Raw genomic sequence first — 19501 nt, forward strand, 5'->3', positions numbered from 1 at the left:
ATCGTCGATAGAAATTGGAGAAACCTAGGAAGCGCTGGAGTTCTTTTATAGTGGTGGGTTCTGGCCAGGTTGTGATGGATTCCACCTTCCTCTCGTCCATCCGGATGCCACTGTGATCAATGTGGTATCCCAGGAAGGAAACTGAAGATTGGTGGAAAGAACACTTTTCGGCCTTGAGGAATAGATGGTACTGACGTAGACGGTTGAGGACCTCCGCAACGTGTTGGCGATGTTCGGCCTGGCTCCGGGAGTAGATGAGGCTGTCGTCGATGTAGACTAGGACGAATCGATGGAGAAACTCCCGGAGCACCTCATGGATGAAATCCTGGAATACGGAGGGGGCGTTTACCAATCCATACGGCATGACGAGGTATTCATAGTGACCAGTAGGGGTAATGAAGGCAGTCTTCCACTCGTCCCCCTCACGTATCCGGATGAGGTTATACGCACTGCGGAGGTCCAACTTGGTGAACACAGTGGCACCACGGAGGTGTTCGAGGGCTGCTGGGACGTGAGGAAGGAGATATCTGAACTTAACTGTGATCTTGTTGAGGGAACGATAATCGATGCATGGCCGAAAGCCTCCGTCCTTTTTTGCCACGAAGAAGAAGCTGGATGCAGCAGGGGAAGTAGACGGCCTGATGTAACCTTGGTCGAGGGCTTCCTGGATGTATTCCTCCATGGCCTTCTCCTCCGGGATGGATAGTGGGTATATCTTACCCCTTGGTACTGGTTCACCCGGAAGCAGGTCGATGGCACAGTCCCATGGCCGGTGTGGAGGCAGCTTGGAAGCCCGTTGCGGGCAGAAGACATCGCTGAAGGGGGCGTAACACTTAGGAACATCAACAGAGCGTTGTTCAACTGGACTTTCGATGGATGTGGCACAAAGAGTCAGATCAGGCAGAGATGAGGATGGAAGAGGAAGTTCAGTCAGACATTGTGAGAAGCAAGTGTCGCCCCACTTCAGGATTTCGCCCGTTTTTCAGGAGATGGTAGGGTTGTGCTGCTCCAACCAGGGGCGCCCCAGAACCATGTCAGCGGTGGAATCCTCCAGAACCAGCATGTGAGCCTCTTCCCGATGTAAAAGCCCAACCTGGAGAGTGACTGGTCCAGCCACAGTACGGACGTGCTTGCGACTAAGGGGTCTTCCGGTTATTGAGCTGATCCTGTAGGTGGTCGGAGACGGAGTGGTCTTGAGGCTTAACTGCCGGCAGATGGCACCGGAGAGGAAGTTGCCGGCTGACCCCGAGTCGAGGAGCGCGACCACTGAAAGGGAGACATTAGCGGCAGTAAGGGTGACGACAGTGGTGAGTAGTTTCATTTTATGATCAGCAGGAATAATGGCACTCACCATGGGTCGCGGAGGTCGGGTGGGGCATGCAGCTATGACATGCCCAGGTTCACCACAATACAGACAGAGATGTAGGGTCAGCCGACGGCGGCGTTCTTCAGGGGTTAGTCGGGAGTTCTCTAACTCCATGGGTTCGTGGGCTGGTTCTGGGGAGGGCACGTTGAAGGGATACTGGTCCTGGTGCTCTTGGATGCACGCCTGCATGCGAGTGGCACAGCGAATGGAATGCTGGATGAACTTCTCAAGGCCGATGTAGTCCTCGCATGCAGCGAGATGCAGCCGTACCCGAGGTTCCAATCCTTGCCGAAATGTAGTTATCAGCGCCTGTTCATTCCATCCGCTGACTGCTGCAAGCGTTCTGAATTGCAAAGCATAATCGTAAATAGACAGGGATCCCTGTTTCAAATTATAAAGTTTCTGCATCTGCATCTCCAGGACCAGTGTGCATTGCAGCAGGAAACCACTGCAATTCTCCGCCGATCCTGAGTAGGGCGCCGGTTTGGCCATGGGACTAGCATACGGAGGTAGTGAAGGAGGGTTGTTGACAGATGGGTTGGTGTTCGCTGGTGCAGGTGAATGGACAGTAACTGGAGTGGGTTGTGGAGGAAATGTGCGCCGAAGCGCATCTACCAATTCCTGGAAGGGATCCGGTTGGCTCATACTGGGTCTCGGTTATGGTCCGGTCTTCTGTTACATGTAGACAGGAGGCAGACACAGGTGTTAACAGGAATGGGAGTTTATTGACCAGAGTAGAGCATGGGAAGTGGAGCAGGTGAGTTAAGCGGTTGATGGTAGTTAGGAAGGTGAAATGAGTGAGAGAGTTACTGTCTTTTGCATAGAAGGTAGAATGACGCTGGAGCCTGGAGATTGCTGGTGACTGGAGATCGCTGGAGGTCAGAGGGACGGACAGGAACACACCCACACAGCAGACATGAAACCCGGAAGGAGGGATACACGCTGGAGACAGGTAGTATCGATAGTCCTTGAGTCCTTGAGGTAAGCATAGGTAGCAGTATATGCGAACGCGACCGGACGTGGAGTGCTGTGTGCGTGTGCTTCTTATGGTGCTGGTGATGAGTGCCATGATGAGGTGCAGGTGATAGTGATCAGTACTCTGGGGATGGAGTGCACTGTGATTGGTGAAGGGTGGAATCTGACGTGTCTGTGACAATTATAGCCTATATATTTGTGAAGTAATCCATTTAAACTCTTTGCAAATAATATTTATTTTAAAATATGCACACATTCACTCTTGTTTGTATGTCTAATATATCAAAAATGTAAAAAAAAAAAAATATATATATATATATATATATATATATATATATATATATATATATATATATATATATATATATATATATATATATATATATATATATATATATATATATATATACAGTATATGTTGAAAAAAAAATGACATCATCATAAATGATAGCATATTTTCGATTCAAAATGACGAAATTACTTTAAAAAAGTTGAGTAGTTTGCATCACTGTATGTTACTGTGGGTCGTTAAACATATCCATCGTAAAGCAGTTAAATATTAAATGTTTAGCTACTTATATCTATCATGCCCTCTTTCACTGTAAGAACTAAAAGCGTTGTGTTGGAATTCACACTCATCTTCAGTGAACATTAAGCCCCGCCTTCTTTGAGCTGATTGGCCATTATTGACGACCGCTGAAGCAGACCAGCCTAAAAATGTAACTTTTCAAACGGTCTGTTATAGTAGTGGGAAGTTCGGATCATTTTACTGACTCGGATCTTTGAATCTCGTTCAGCAAAATGAACAAATCTTTTTTCAAGTCATTTCGTTCATTTCAGCAGAATCTAATTAAAATATTGCATGCTACATTTTTCAACACATTTAGTACTTTTGGAATAAAAAAATAACTATAAGCTAATGCAGCCATGGCCAAACTTTGAGAAAAGTTTGAGAAAAGAAAAGATTCATTAATTGCTTAAGCTGGGTCTTCAGGCTATGTATGCAGTCTGTTAGTTCACCTCACCTCCCGATCCAAATCGTTCTCTCCTTTGTCACTTCACATTTAATCACGTCTGTTCCCTGGAAAGTTTAGTTCACCTCTCGTGTCTTCGGGTATGAGATGTTAGTTCCGTCATCATGTCTGATCTGGGCCGTGACAGCCTCATATGCAATACATGTGTCCGGAAACAGAATTGATTAGTTCATCTCTCGAGTCTTCGTGTTTGAGTCATTCGTTCATCAAGTCCCAGCCCCATAGGCAAGGCTATGCAGTCACTGGAAACAGAAAAGATTTGTTCATCTCTCGAGTCTTCTCGTTTGAGTCGTTCGTTCTTTTTTCACGTGACCGCTTCCCTGTTCAGTGTCTCGCAACATATACAGCATTACAGTCGTATAATTGACTACATGTTGTAATATATTTATTATTATAAAATCATTAGAAGATATGTGCAATAAACATTTGTTATACCTATCCGTTCTGAACAACCCAATGTGTCCAGGCTTCATATGAAAATCAATTATACTAGCTAAAAATTGAACTAAACAAACATTTTTAAAAAAAATACTCACTTGTTTGTAAGGAAGGATGTGAATTAACCATAGACTGTAAAGGAATTAACAAATTTCTGTATCCAACACGGCTGTCGCGTCACGTGACAAAAGAACGAGACTCGAGAGATGAACTGTTTCTGCATTCAGCCTATGGGGACTTGAACGAACGACTCGAACGAGAAGACTCGAGAGATGAACTAATCTTTTCTGTTTCCGGTGACTGCATAGCCTTGCCTATGGGGCTGGGACTATATGAACGAATGACTCAAACCCGAAGACTCGAGAGATGAACTAGTCTTTTCTGTTTCTGGTGACTGCATAGCCTTGCCTATGGGGCTGGGACTTGATGAACGAATGACTCAAACCTGAAGACTCGAGAGATTAACTAATCAATTCTGTTTCCTGTACAGAACATATGGGATGTTGCGCATGCAGTCAACACAAAATGAACGAATCGCTCTCTGAGACAACCCGTTGTTCTCGAGCATATTAAAGATTCGTTCAAAATGAACGAATCGTTCATGAACGACACATCACTAGTCTGTTAACAAACAACAAACCGAGTGGTACGTAATGGAGAACATTACGGCCATTTCCTTGTCCCCCTCAAAGCCTATGGTGGTTACAGCCCTGTCATTCTCAAAAACTTGCACTGTGAAACCCGTTTTCAAAAGCATGCATTTTCAGGCTATTGTGTAAATGTATGTCCAAATTTTTCCATTTTTAGTTGAAAATGGTGTTAAGCCACACGTTCACATCTCCCAAATACAAGCTTCTTGACTCTTGACTTGACTCTTAACATGCATTAATTTCCTTAATTAATACAGATTGTTGAAATAATAAAAAATAACTGACACAATGCTGCATCCATTTTTTTTTACTTCCTGTTTATGTGAAGATTGTTATTTCCAACATAGGCTTTTCTGCTAAATGAAATTATGTTGATTCTTGCACATTTCTTGACACTGTGAAATGTCCAGTGAATGGTGCTTAAAAGTGCATTCCGTTTTATGCGAAAAAGATGAATATGAATTTGGCAATGTTTTATTACGTCGGCTGTTGTACGTATCGTGGTAGTTCTGAAATTAAATGTCCAGTGAGTGGCGCTAAAATGTTAATGCTCTATCGTGTTTGAAAATAACGTACACCTACACTAAACCCCACCCTAAACCTAACTGATAGTGTTAACAAAAGCAAACATGACATATAAACACATTTGCTGAAGCAACCATGCAATTTTAGCATGCATCTACAAGTCTTTGAGCTCTTTTATCATGACTTGCACTTCATGGGACTCGTACCCAAGCTCTCTGCTAAACCAGGTGAGCCACCAACAAGTGTACTCTGGAAACCTATACATACCCAGCAAGCAATTTTGAGTTTAAAAGACATCTAATAGCCATCCAAACACAACCCTGACATCTAGGCTAAAACAAGGCTAAATTTGGGCTGTCAGTGAAAGTGTGATAGACATTTCCTAGCCATAACCCATTACCTAGTCTAACCATAGCCCAAGAATAGACTAGTCATCTAGAACATGAACATGTCAAAGAAATGAAACCATGAAATACAACACCTTGTAATCACTGTTGACTTTGCTTACATGATGGAATATCATCTCGCGAGTTATTTTGGCAAAAACAACATGTAACCAAATTCAAGGTTATTTTGGCCAGAAGTGGGTTACTCACAGCCGGACTATTTCTGGTCTAACGAGACGGTGAAATGACAGATATTGCTTGCTGGGATATGAAGCTAGTTAAGTGATGCATAATGTCAAAATGTATTTGTTTATACTGTAGTACTGGAATGCAAAAGGAATGCAAAAATGAAGGTAGATATATATATTTGTAATGAGCAAAGGTTGGTTATCTGATATGTTAAGAAAAAAAAAATATTTTAAGATTAATAATGTTCTATACTATTTTTTTAGTAAATGATAAACAAACAGTAGTCTGTGAACTTGCAATTTAGTTTTATTAAAAGTCAAAAAAAAAATTAAACTTTAAAATATTTTAAATGGTCATAACTACTCATTTTGACCTCATATAAATATGTATGTCCTTTCTGTTGAGTCTACTTTTTTGGGGGGATTTAATGTCTAACTTGTGTTATTAATTAGTTACATTTTCAGTTCACAGCCTAAATTTTAACATCACAAAAATGAAGAAACTGAAATGAGGAGAAATAAATAAAACACTTGGGAGTTTTGTTTAGCTTGTGCATCTGTCCAATCTAATGATTAACAGCGTGAGTGTCCCGGGCTGTCGTGCAGAGGAAAACAGCGGTTTTGATAACTTTTCTTGCGGCACGATATTCACTAAACATCTGATTAAAAATGACATCAATCAGGAGTGCTAAAAAGCTCTTCAGCACCCTGCGAGCTGGATTAGCCTCAACATCTGGTGCTATTATACTTGGCCTGATGCACTACAAGTGAGCAGCGTACTAAATTAATTTCAACATAAATAGAGATTTATGAGACAAGGCGTTGAAACATTTAAAAGAACATCTCTCAAGTGTCATCTGTGTTAATAAATACATGAAATTTAAATCCTAATGGCTCAGAACAGAAAAGGGGCTAAGATGCCTCTCGAACGTGTTGAAGTCAATTCTGCCTCTATTCATTTTAACACAATTATGGTGAAGGTTTTATTGTAGGTAATCTTAATGACATTATCCATGAATGTAAAATGAAAGTTGCAGTAAGTGATTTCAGGGAAGGAAGGCTTGAAAACACACGCTGAGGTTGCATTGTTTCTGCTCCATACGTGTGTAACATTGGTTTTGCTGTTTTACAGAAGCAAGATATGCTGTTGTTGTAATGTTAGCTCTAATAACAGCACAGTTTTGAGTGTCATTGTTTGTCTGGAGCTGCTGGCGAGTGCCACCCAACTCTTGCTTGTATATACTCTTGTGAACTGTATGTTTATTTCTTGTTCTTCTTTGTCATTCTTTATTTTTCACAAAGCATTACTTTTTTGCTTCACTTCAGCTATGATAAAGAGACAACAACTCTTGCATTGCGTATTCATGCATTTTGGGGGCGGAGCAATGAAGGGAGGGTGTGTTTGTTTGGGTTGATTTCAAATATCAACAGTGTTTCTCAGGAATCGCCGTTAAGGGGAGCAAATATTATGCTACCTCTAGAAAATCTGGAATAATTATTTACATTGGTAACACTTTATTTCGATAGTCGACTTCCCAGCAAGCAATTTTACGTTTAAAAGAGCCGTCCAAATCTTGTCGTCTAGGCTAAAACAAGGCAAAATTTGGGCTGTCAGTGAAAATGTAATCACTGTTGACTTTGCTTACATGATGGAATATCATCTCGCAAGTTATTTTGGCAAAAACGACATGTAACCAAATTCAAGGTTATTTTGGCCAGAAGTGGGTTACTCGTAGCCGGACTATATCGGGTCTATAGTTAACCGAATTGGTGAAATGACAGGTTAAGACATTCTACTAAATTATGTTTTATTAACGTAGTTCGGGAGAAACACGTCAAAAAAGCTATTTAAGTATCACCAGCTGTCTATAATCAGTAATCAATATATCTACCCAATCAGCATGAAGCCATATATAACCACAGTCAAACTCACCTAAGGATTCTCTACAGTCTTCAGAATCCCTCCACCACCCCGTCTTCTCTCATTTACTAGGATACTTCCTATAGCCTACCTGGGAGGGGGATACTCTGCATTCGGGCCAATTACCAAGCTCAGAGCCCTCTCCCGGACAGCACGCCAAATACGTTTACCAAATTAATCTATCCGACTTCTTTGTAAGTGTGAACCATAAGTAACTTTGCCACTACATGTCAACTAACTCTCATTAGAGTATTAGTAGACTGTCTGCTTAATATCTGCTAACACTTTATTTTGGTGCTCCTAACAGACATTCTACTGACTACATGTCCATTTATTCTATTTACAGTCTACCAATACTCTGAGAGTTAGTTGACATGTATTTTACATGTTCACCTTGTTGAACATAAGAATCTTCTTTCAAAATGATCAAAACAAATTACTGATCCCTGATTAACTGATTCAATTTTCACTGACAGCCCAAATTTTGCATTGTTTTAGCCAAGACATCAGGGCTGTGTTTGGACGGCTTTTAAATGCAAAATTGCTTGCTGGGTGCCTAAAGTGTACGCAAGCTAAACACATGAGAGAATCGTCCTGTTATAGTTTATTTTCCACATTATATTCCTTTTAACAACAAAGAACTAGAAGTTTATCCATTTTGAACAGTTCTAAAAAGACAATTTCAAAAAAATTTGACTGCTAAAAAGGCAAAGGCATTCAAACAGAAAAGCTGGAATTACATTAAGGATACTGCCTCTGTTGCCATGCCTCATGCCATTCTTCTCTTGGAAAGTGGCTTTCCATGTGTTTCCATGTGGTGACATTGTACTAGCTCACTATAGACTACAGATGTAAAAACTACAGATTTTGCTTTATTGCCATTGTTGAAGAATGTCAAACCATATTTGAAGTGCACTACCTGATATGAGACATTTCTGTGTATTGAGTGTGTTTCTCGTGGTTTTAGAGAAAGTTCCCTCTTGTGACCAGGAGAGGCAGACGGCCCAGGATGAGGCTCGGCAGAACCCACGGGAAGCCATCTTCATCCCTGACTGCGGCCTGCAGGGTCTCTACAAGCCCGTCCAGTGCCACCAGTCCACTGGTTACTGCTGGTGTGTGCTGGTGGACACTGGGAGACCCATACCTGGAACTTCTGCAAGGTAACACAGAGAAAAAAACGTGTGCAGCAACCCCATTATTTATACGACATGTTTCTGGATGAGCTTGCAAGCTCTAAACATCTCAAAATGGCAATCATCAGTAATACAATCCAATGTGACTGATTCGTTTAGTTGTGGAATGTTATGACAATCGATTTTCTCTCCAAACCACAGTCTTTAATTTTCCATGAGCAAAGCTGTCAGTGCTGAATTTTGTTTAGAAAGCACTGAAATTGAAAGCGTGACACGTCCCAATGTGTTTTCTACCCATTACGAGCTCTGATTTATTTTCCACTTTTGGAGATGTGTAAATTCTTCTCTCTTTTTTTGCTCTGGAAATATATTGAGAAGGTTTAGCCAACTGGTTCTTGCTGAACGAAATTCGCTATTTGAATTCAGGCACTGAGCCCGCGCTCCCTCTGAACCATTCTGAGACATAGATGTTTCCATTAAATCCTAGATTTCTTGTTGTTCTTGTGGGAGGCTGCAGTGTCATGCATTCTTATGTCTGTCTTACGCAATTTTTAGTCCAATTGTGTGTAGTAAAAACCAGTGAACCAAATTGGATCAAACAATGAAATCAAATACTTAGAGTTTGTCATTTCTTCATGTGTTTGGATAGCTGTGTTAACTTAGACAGGACTTGCATGGCTGGACTTGTATTTGTCTCTAGGCTTGTTACAGTGAAGTCCAAACTCTGCATTCTGTACTAAAAAAAATGATGCTTGTCCATGATGATTTGGTTGCAAAGTCCATACTTTGTGGTCATCGGAAGTGTTCTGAGATGTGGTAGGCACAAAGCTAAGCATAGGATGTTATGGGGGGTTGCCTAATGGCCCAAAAGACTCCATAAAGGCCCTGATAAAGCCCTTTTTCATTCTTTGAAATACCATTGCAGCAGTATGGAGAACTGCAATTCGGCACTCCAGTCAACTCATGCCATGCTTATTTATATAGCACTTTATACAATAAATTGTTTTAATGCAAGCAGCTTTACAGTAGTAAACATGAAAAATGTCAACGTCGCTTTCAATTAGAATTACAACTTCAATTTCTACTATAAAGCATCTCTCCAGTGCGTTCATGTTTTTACTCTCAGATGTCTGACTTCGACAGACTGAACAGAAGAAATGTGGCTCCACATATGGCTTGTGTGGCTTTGTACAGAGACTGATAATAGAGGAGATGTATTAACATTGTAAAAGTGCCTCATGTTTGTGTTCTCCGTCAGGTATAAAAAGCCAGAATGTGACGGAACGGCTCGTTCTCGAGACTCAGAGATGGAAGATCCTTTTAGAGACAGAGATCTGACAGGTAAGCAGGACAGTTGACATGAGGTGCAACCCAAAATCTCCCGATTTACGTACTTATGCACTATTGTCTGTCATTTTGTAGTGTCAAGTCAAGTCAACTTTATTTATAGAGCTCTTTTTACAATGCAGATTGTTTCAAAGCAGCTTCAGTGTTAAACAGGCAAATAATGCAACAGAATTTGACTCGGCTGTACAGCCGCTCTGGAGAAAACGGTGATGTCATCAGCTCATTTCAATTATCATACAGTGACAATGTGGGCAGATCAGTAATTTAGTTGATGTATTTAATTTAGTTTAGTAATTAAATGTATTTGGATATTTAGTTGAAAATTTAGTGTCCCCAACTGAGCAAGCCAAGCCAAAGGCGACAGTGGAAAGGAACCAAAACTCCATCAGTACAGTGTGAGTAGTGTGTTTGCATCAAATTCTATCAAGAAGATGAAGTGCACCACAAATACCAGGATAATGCACTTAATTAACTCCCCAAAAAGTGTGGAATGTTGGATGCTTTGTGCACTAAACTCTTCCCTGTCAGCCTTTTTTGAAAAAAGTTGCCACCAGCATTTTTGATCATCAACATTTTCATGGCCCCCAGAATATTTTATTGTATGAATATCTGAACATGCAATATATCAAAAGAAAGAACAGAGCCTCTGCTTTTAAACAAAAAAGCTTTGCGCATTCTTTATTTATCAACACTTGAAGGTGGGTAATTTCCATTAAAAAGCAACATTTTGAGCAAAAAGCTGAGAAAATCAGCATCAGAAAATCTTTTAGATCTTTGATTAGATTTTGAGTTGATGAAGTCTATCAACACCTCCAAAGCTTCACAGTCCTATAGCTCATCCTCTGTTGACATTTCAATTAGTAACATTAGGCAATTTTAAACTATGCTTTTTAATGTTCACGATTGCGTTATTTTTTTTACATATGATATTGCTCGTTTCTGCTTCTTCTTAAGCTGTGTTTTGATCAGGAGATACTGTACTCTTTCAGAAGATGCGTAATAGCGCCCTTACCATATAACAGTGAAAACATGGCAAGCCGGACGTTTCCGTCAATGGTGGGGAAAGAGTTAACGATCACAGCTTTAATTATGTAGTAGGAGGGTAAAAGAGGAGGGGCCGGACTCCAATGACAAACTAGCTTTCTAATGCCGGGTTCCGACTACACAATATTTTTGTCAGTCAGATTATGTGATTTTGACTCGTAAATTCTTGTGTCGAAGTCCAACTACATGTTGCTTCCTGAACAATCATCGCTTGTTGTCTTTAACCACATGCGTGATGTCATGAAGAAAGCGAAACTAGCGACTGACTTCCGGAAACAAGAGCGTAAACAAACCATGGTTGTACTAGCTTTATGCTAATGCCAGCACTCACCAGGTTGCTGAAACCAGTGTTAATTTCGTTGACGAATAATTTTCGTCATAATTTTCATCAACAACCTTTTTTCACTGACAAAAACGAGACGATAACTAAATAAAAACTAGTGCTGGATGACAAAAACTATAACGAAAATCAACTGTCATTTTCGTCAAGAAATAAAAACGAGACGAAAATGTTAGGGAGGGGCGATTAGGGAAGAGATCCAGTCAGAACTGATGTCCTGTGTAACAGATGTGCACATTTGATCTGAACATGTCGTGCTGATCTAACCGCTGGAGAACACGACGCTGTTGGCTCACTCAGGCATCCCCAATACAGTGCTCCAGAGCGGCTCACAATCAATCAATAACACACATTTATGCCAGGCAATTGTTTATGAACTAATGCTGATGAATAATGACAATGTTTACTTTACAATGTTTATATAGTAATGTGTTTTAGACGGTTGTAACAATGCATATTTTATCTCCTCATCTGAACTTGAATGAGCAGCTGCAACTGCAATAGTAAGGCGAAATTTCAAAATAAGAGTCCCGGTGTATTTCCAGCTGGTTCATAATTAAAAGTCACACATTATATATTCGTTTTTGCTTACACAATAAACTGTATTTAATTTCATTCCCATTTAATTCATAGTCAGGAGGAAAGACCAGTATTTGACATATAATAGTTACCTAAAACCATTAAAAAAAATCTTTGTTACTTGAAATTAAATAAATGTTAACTGAAATTAAAAAAATAAATAAACAAACTTATTTGAAGCTTTAGCTTAACATGATATACTAGCTAAAACAGAAATCCAAAGTTATAAAAACTATATAGATTTTTTTAAAAACAAACAAAAAAGTGAATTGAGATCTCTTTCGTGTATTTTTAATGTCAAAAACAAAATGTCAGTTCAAGTGACAGTCGGTTATGTAACACTTAAATGCTTAATGTATAACAATTTAACTAAACTCATTAGATTTTAGGAGACTAAATCTACTGTAGATTTAGTCGACTAAAATCTTATGATATTTAGTCGACTAAAACTAAAAACAATTCAGGTGACTAAAATATGACTAAAACTAAATGGCATTTTAGTCAAAAGACTATGACTAAAACTAAATCAAAATATGCTGTCAAAATTAACACTGGCTGAAACGCCTCTGCTATCGTTCGCCAGCATTTATCTTTTGGATAAATTGTTTATTCTGACTTTATAACATGCAATTGCGACTTTATTTTATTAAATTCTGACTTTATAACTAGCAATTGCAACTTTATAATCACACAATTTTGACTTTATAACTCACAATTGTCGAGAAAGCGTAACTAGCGACTGACTGATTTCTGGAAACAATAGCTTAAACAAACTATGGTTGTACTAGCTTAATGCTAATTCCAGTGTTGCTGATTTATTTTGCTGAAGCGCTTTGCTATCGTTTGCCAGCATTTATCTTTTTTTCACTCGTTGTCGTTGTAGTCCCTTGAGGAAACATCATAAAAGCAGGAATATTGTTACCATAGTGCCACAAACCTTTCCTCCATTGCTCTCTTCCTCTCCTTCGTTTCGCCATGTTAGAAAGCTGTGTACGGAAGAGCTTCTGTGCTCTTATTGGTCAGTGTCACAGATGTGACGGAACCTGTTGTGTGGGGCCGAAAAAATTAAACATGCTTTCTGTCTTTCGATTTGAGATAAATCGATTCTTGCATCCCGCACACTAGACAAGAACCCGCATCACGTCATTAACATAGCGTTTGTCATCTGGTGTGCGACCGGCTTAAAGGGATAGTTCAGCCAAAAATGAAAATTATCCCATAATTTACTCACCATTAAGCCATCCTATAATGGATGGATGCACTTTTTTGGGCTTCAAATTTTGGGCTGCTTTTCACTGCCATTATAAAGCTTGGATTAGCCAGGATATTTTTAATATAACTCCGATTGAATTCGTCTGAAAGAAGAAAGTCATATACACCTAGGATGGCTTGAGGTTGAGTAAATTATGGGATAGTTTTCATTTTTTGGTGAACTATTCCTTTAACTGTCTTCATTACTACATTACATGTCACATTTTCTTCTGTTTATACTGTATGTACATTTATGTAAATGTGCCAGGACTGTAGTCCCTGGGCAGGTGTAATGTCAGATAAAATACATTAAAACAAATCAACAATACTTATACATACAAAAAAATCACATTTCATAAAAATACATAAAACAACATTAAAACAAGGACATCAAAACAATGAGACATAAACTTGCTATTGTGAGTTATAGAGTCAGAATTGCATGAAATAGTTGAAATATAAAGTCACAATTATCTTTTTAAATTGTTGTATTCCGTGGCATAAACCAGCTTCCATAGCAGTAACAGTAATTATTGCACATAAAACATAATTAGCAATAGGCTGTAGCTAGATCTCAGCTGTGATTTGCTACTTGCTAGTTACTTACAGGGGGAAGGATATTCTCATTCTAAAGAGCAGCTAAATGGGAAAATAATTATCGATAATTATATAATAATTTTCTATATTCAAACTATTATAGAAATTATGTTTATTAATGTGCACTGTCCCTGTAACTCTAAACTGTATAAATAAATTAACAAATAAATATTTCAGATATTTCTATCTCATAATTGAAACTATTTTATGCAATTCTGACTTTATAAATTGCAATTGGAAGTTTGTCATGCAATTCCGACTTTACAACTCACAATTGCGAGTTTATATCTCATAATTCTGACTTTATAACACGTAATTGCGACGATTTCATGCAATTCTGACTTTATAACTTTAAATTGCAAGTGAAATCATGCAATTCTGACTTTATAACTTACAAGCGAGACTTTCTATCACGCAATTCTGAGAATAAAAGTCCCAATTAAATGTTTTATTTTTGTATTTCGTGTTGGAAAGAAGCTTCCATATACTGTATTGTTAATACGTTTCTCTACACTTAAATTATTTTATGGTATATTTTCATTTTCCAAAAAAATACGGAGTATGGATTTCTTTCTGTGCTTGATAATAATGTTTGACAAATGGTTACACGAATATGCAGTACCACATGTTAGCATTTAAAGGTGGTTTTCCCTTGAAATATTAGGCTTTCGCTCGTTCCAGTTCTTTCCTGGTTTCTCGCTTCTTTCCCTTTCATTTAGATTTCATTGTAACTCTTTTTTAATTCCCCATCTGGTAAGTTTACAGAGTAAAGCATGGCTCCTGACTGGGTAACAGATGTGTGGAGTGGTTTATGACGGCGTGGACCACTGGGGAGGACACCAGCGGGGGGGCGAGAGGTGCTGTCAGTGCCCGGGGGGACTTCAGTCAAATTATTTTTATGTACTCTCCTTGAGTGCAGCCTGGCACCAAAGCAAAGAGTCTTGGTTTCATCCTTTCAACACAGAAATGGGGTGGGAAAAAATTACTTTTGGATAGATGTATTATAACCATATCCACAGGCCAAATTCCACTACAAGACCTACCTGTAGCATCATCATACTCGTGCAAATGAACTTTTGGCTGATCTACATCCGGGCTTCACACAAGCTGGCTTTATGAAGAATACATCTGCCGAATATAGTATGGGACGTTTGACAAGATGAGCCTGATTCCGTGTGTTCTAATTTAACACATGGGCTGAGAAGCACTGAGCCGGCACGTCATCACACTTGTCCAAAGCTTACAGATACTAATTGAAGTCACCTGGTAATCCACAGGGCCCCACCTCCCACACTGCCCTGAACCAGCAACATTAGAACCAAAATTAACCAAAGTGACAATGTAAACTGAGATTATTTACATTCTTCTGTTTCAAGTCACCCTTTAAGAGACACAATTAAGGCCGAAACACCAAGTCGAGCACACCATTGCAGCGAAGCATCTGGGACAGTTAAAAAAGCGCTACCCGAGGTGTACAGAAATGCGTCGTAAAAGTTAACGGGGCTGTGGTGGTCTGCGAAAGTGCCCTCGTCACCTTGTCGCTCGATAGCTTATTTGCTACTTTACGTTTCACACATGCACTCGAGGATTTGCAAATGCTAAAATCTTTTGTTTGGCATGTTTTGTTGATTATGGTATCTTTGAACTGCTAAGCCCGAGATCAGCGTTGACATTTATATTAGAAGAAAATAACCGTATTGCATTATGTTGTATTTTTCATTTGGACAGCTTAATACTTCCCTCTCTAACTCTGAGCATAATTGAAAACAAGTTGGTCTAAGAATATTGTAATGTTGAAATCTCTTTTTTTTTTTGTGCTGCTACAAGACTAAATTAGAATACTTGTGGTTATGCGGATCTATCTTTAAATGTTACAGGGTGTCCAGAGGGAAAGAAAGTGGAATTCATAACCAGCCTGTTGGATGCCCTTACTACTGACATGGTGCAAGCTATCAACTCACCAACCCCCTCTGGTGGTGGGAGGTAAGAACTTAATAGTAATGCATTATTTACAGATGCCATGCAACAGGATTTTTGTGAAAATAAATAGAATTTCATTTATGAGATGCTATGAGAATATATTTGAATTGATTTGAGTATTGATTTATTTAATTTTGAGATCAAAGTCATAATGATTTGAGAATATTTTTGAAAAATCTTTTTTTTTTATGTGGCATTGAAACAGTCATATTTGGTTCATAAGATATGAACCAAAAACAAGTCTAATCTTGATTGGACCAGCATTGATTAACTAGATAGGAATATACAGTATATTTTGTAGTAGTTCCTACTTGTTCAAAACGTCCCACCACATTGGTGGAGTTGGCCTGACAAATTTCCCTCAACTTCCCTTGTCTCTCTGGCCAAGGGCGTTATGCGTTCAGAGTCTGAACACAATAAATCAATCAATTGCATCATGTTTTAATTGTAATTCTTCAAAAGAGGTATCATTAATGTCCACAGGACAAACAGTTCTGCAAGTTATGTGCTGGTTTTACAGTTTTGTGTATAGAATACAATTCATATAGGACATTTTAATCTGTCCGAGTGTGATGCAATCAGTATCTTTTTATTTGCTTGAAAAAGTTATAAAAGAACTGTGTGTCCCAATACTATTCCTTCTTTTCTCCTCAGCCATTTCCAATCTCTTGTCTCTCACTGTCACATAAAAAAATGTATATGAAAAATACATTTGACTTATATTAAAAGTATTATACAGTACATTCCTCTAACTGGGATTGTTTCTGCTCCAGGTTTGTTGAGCCTGACCCAAGCCACACACTGGAGGAACGGGTGGTTCATTGGTACTTTGCCCAGCTGGATAATAATGGTAGTCACGATATCAACAAGAAAGAGATGAAGCCCTTCAAGCGCTATGTGAAGAAGAAAGCCAAACCCAAACGATGTGCCCGCAAGTTCACCGACTACTGCGACCTTAACAAGGACAAGACCATATCCCTTCAAGAACTCAAAGGATGCCTAGGAGTCAATAAAGAGGGTATGCAGTTTCTGCGAGTTATGCATTTATGATCTAAAAACAGATGATGAATTAGATTTGCTAGTCTAAAGGAACTGGAGTGGGGGTGTTGTGCTTTGGTGGAACCCCGTTTGGCTAGGTTATTAGGGAAGTTACTTAATTTCCCCTGGTACTTCCTGTTTCATTGAATGCACAATGAAAGTTGGTGTTCCTACCAACGGATATGGTGGAGTGAGTAGTTTCTAGTAATAGTATTTACATTGCAAGGGTAGATATACAAGAATAAAGGTTTGACAATATAGATGCTATGCTAATTTTTCTGCATTTAAGCTCCTGTAGACAAAAAAAGACAACTATGTATTGAGTAAAAAGTAGTTAGTAAATCATTAAAGGTGCAATATGTAGGATTGTTTGCAGTAAAATATCCAAAAACCACTAGACCAGTGTTATATATTTTGTTCAGTTGACTACTTACAATATCCCAAATGTTTCCAACTATTTGTAAATCGTGAGAAAATTGCGATTTTAACCAAGGAACCGGGACGTGTGAGAGAGTCACCTGTCAATGGCGTCATATCCACGTTACCCTCGGTTTCCGCTTTTACTGCCGTAGAAACCATGGCAACAGATGTGGACAACTGCGTAATGTCTAGCGGCACACTGTTGTAGTTTCTTTCAAACATTATGGACCATGGCAAGCAGACTTGATAATCAAAATGAGAAATCAAAAGAGGACCAGTATCAACGTGGCCTTTTCGAGATGGCGACAGTTTCGCAACAAACTTTGACAGAGATGCAGTTCTTGCATGTTTACATAAAACAAATCAATGTTATGTAGCTCAACACAATTAAATATTAGAATATCATCAGTAAGATGTAGCTTAACCTACTGCTAGTCTCATGCAGCCAACAAACTAACACACAGAATAACTTTCAACACACTCAAATGCAGTTTAGATAGTGTAGACCAAGTCAAACAGCATTGGGTTTCCTCACAATTTTAATTTGTCAAATAAACTGACTTGTATGAGTGGTAATTCGGCACTTGTGGGTAGTTAGGTAGAATGAAATGTCCTCATTTCTTTATATCCCCCGGGACTTGCGCGTGTGGCGCTGATATCTGTCTCTTATTAGTTATTACACCCTGCTTCATACCACATGTTAAAAAACATGAATGCATTTACTCATCCATAAATATTATTTCCCCATAAACATTATTAGATCCATCTGTATGACGACAAGTTCCATGATTCCACACTCATTGACTGCGTCATCTGCGCCTTTGTTACAGTTTAAAGAGGTTAGCAACCCCTAGCGGCGAAAAAATACATATTGTAGCTTTAACCCTCATGTTTTGTTGGAAATTACTTTCTACTTTCTTTCAAAATTAACCTCATTTCCTCTGATCTAAACCAGTAGACAGATAATATTAGAAATTTACGACATATCGGTATTGGCTGAAATTAATTTGAATATCGTTATCGGCCCAATAAGGAAATTTAAAGCCGATAAATAATGGATTGTCTTCATCTGAGACACTTCAGATATGATTGCAATCTCTTCAAAACATATGCAGCGCAAGTCTGACATATAAGCTACATTAAAATAATAATGAGAACATTAAAATTGTGTGCTTGGGACATGGCTTTTAATGGTGAGACTTTTGTTTTTGTAATCTCAAAAATTATATAAAAATTTGGATTTAGATTTATCGGCCAATATATTGGTTATCGGCTTTCAAATATAAAGAATTATCATATTAGCCAAAATGTTCATACCGGTGCATCCCTAGATAATATTGAAGTGTATCTCTACAATACTAGTATCATATTGTTACAAGATACAAATTAACTTTTTACAAATGTGACAGTCCAAAACAGTTGCGGTGTGTCTCTGTATTCTGGGGAGAAGCACTGATACATATTATTCATACAAAATTGTATAAGTTCCCGTAAGATTAGAGAAAGTCAGAAAGTTTCTGAAAGTCTCTCAAATATGAATGCCCATTTCAGCCCATTTCAAACAGTTAAATGTGACTTTCTCATAATTACAAATTCATATCTCACAATGTAACTCTATTTCGCAATGTGAATTTATGTCTTTCAAATTGCAGCTAAATTTGTTGTAATTGCTACTTTGTCAAACAACATGTCTTTATATATCACATTGGGACTTTATATCTTGCAGTGTAATATTATATCCTGCAAATTGCTACTTAAAGCGATAGTTCACCCCAAACTGAAAATGCTGTCATCATTTACACACCCTCAAGTTGTTCCAAACCTGTATGAGTTTCTTTCTTCTGCTGAACACAAAAGACGATATTTTGAAGAATGTCGGTAACCAAACAGTTGACCATTGACTTCCATAGTATTTTTTTTTTCTGTCTGGCTACCAACATTCTACAGAATATATTCTTCTCTGTTCAGCAGGAGAAAGAAACTCATACAGGTTTGGAACAACTTGAGGGTGAGTAAATGATGACAGAATTGTCATTTTTGGATGAACTAACCCTTTAATTTCTCTTTCTCATAATTGCGATATGTCAATGACTTTTTAACTCAAAATCTGACTTTTAGGGTGTACTCACACTAGGCCCGGTTTTGCCTTGTACCGTGGCCGAACGCGATTTGTCAATTACACCACATGCGTACCGTACAGCGCCTGAGCCCAACCGAACCGCGCACTGGCCCACCTCTTCCGAGCGGGCCAGGGCCAGCCAAACGAACCGCGTCAGGGCACGGAACGGA

General features: G+C 38.9%; 1 protein-coding gene across 15 annotated transcripts in view; it reads left to right on the plus strand.

The window, feature by feature from the left end:
* Positions 1-19501, plus strand: part of smoc1 (SPARC related modular calcium binding 1) — a 103035-nt gene that overhangs the window by 61509 nt on the left and 22025 nt on the right. For all 15 annotated transcript variants that reach the window (XM_079833888.1, XM_079833885.1, XM_079833882.1 and 12 more), the window contains 4 exons: positions 8451-8643; positions 9875-9957; positions 15652-15757; positions 16528-16772. In XM_079833888.1, coding sequence (XP_079690014.1) covers positions 8451-8643; positions 9875-9957; positions 15652-15757; positions 16528-16772 — 627 coding nt within the window. The remainder of the gene's footprint in view (positions 1-8450; positions 8644-9874; positions 9958-15651; positions 15758-16527; positions 16773-19501) is intronic.

The sequence above is a fragment of the Gobio gobio genome (genome assembly GCF_949357685.1).
Source record: "Gobio gobio genome assembly, chromosome: 13".
Classification (NCBI taxonomy): domain Eukaryota; kingdom Metazoa; phylum Chordata; class Actinopteri; order Cypriniformes; family Gobionidae; genus Gobio; species Gobio gobio.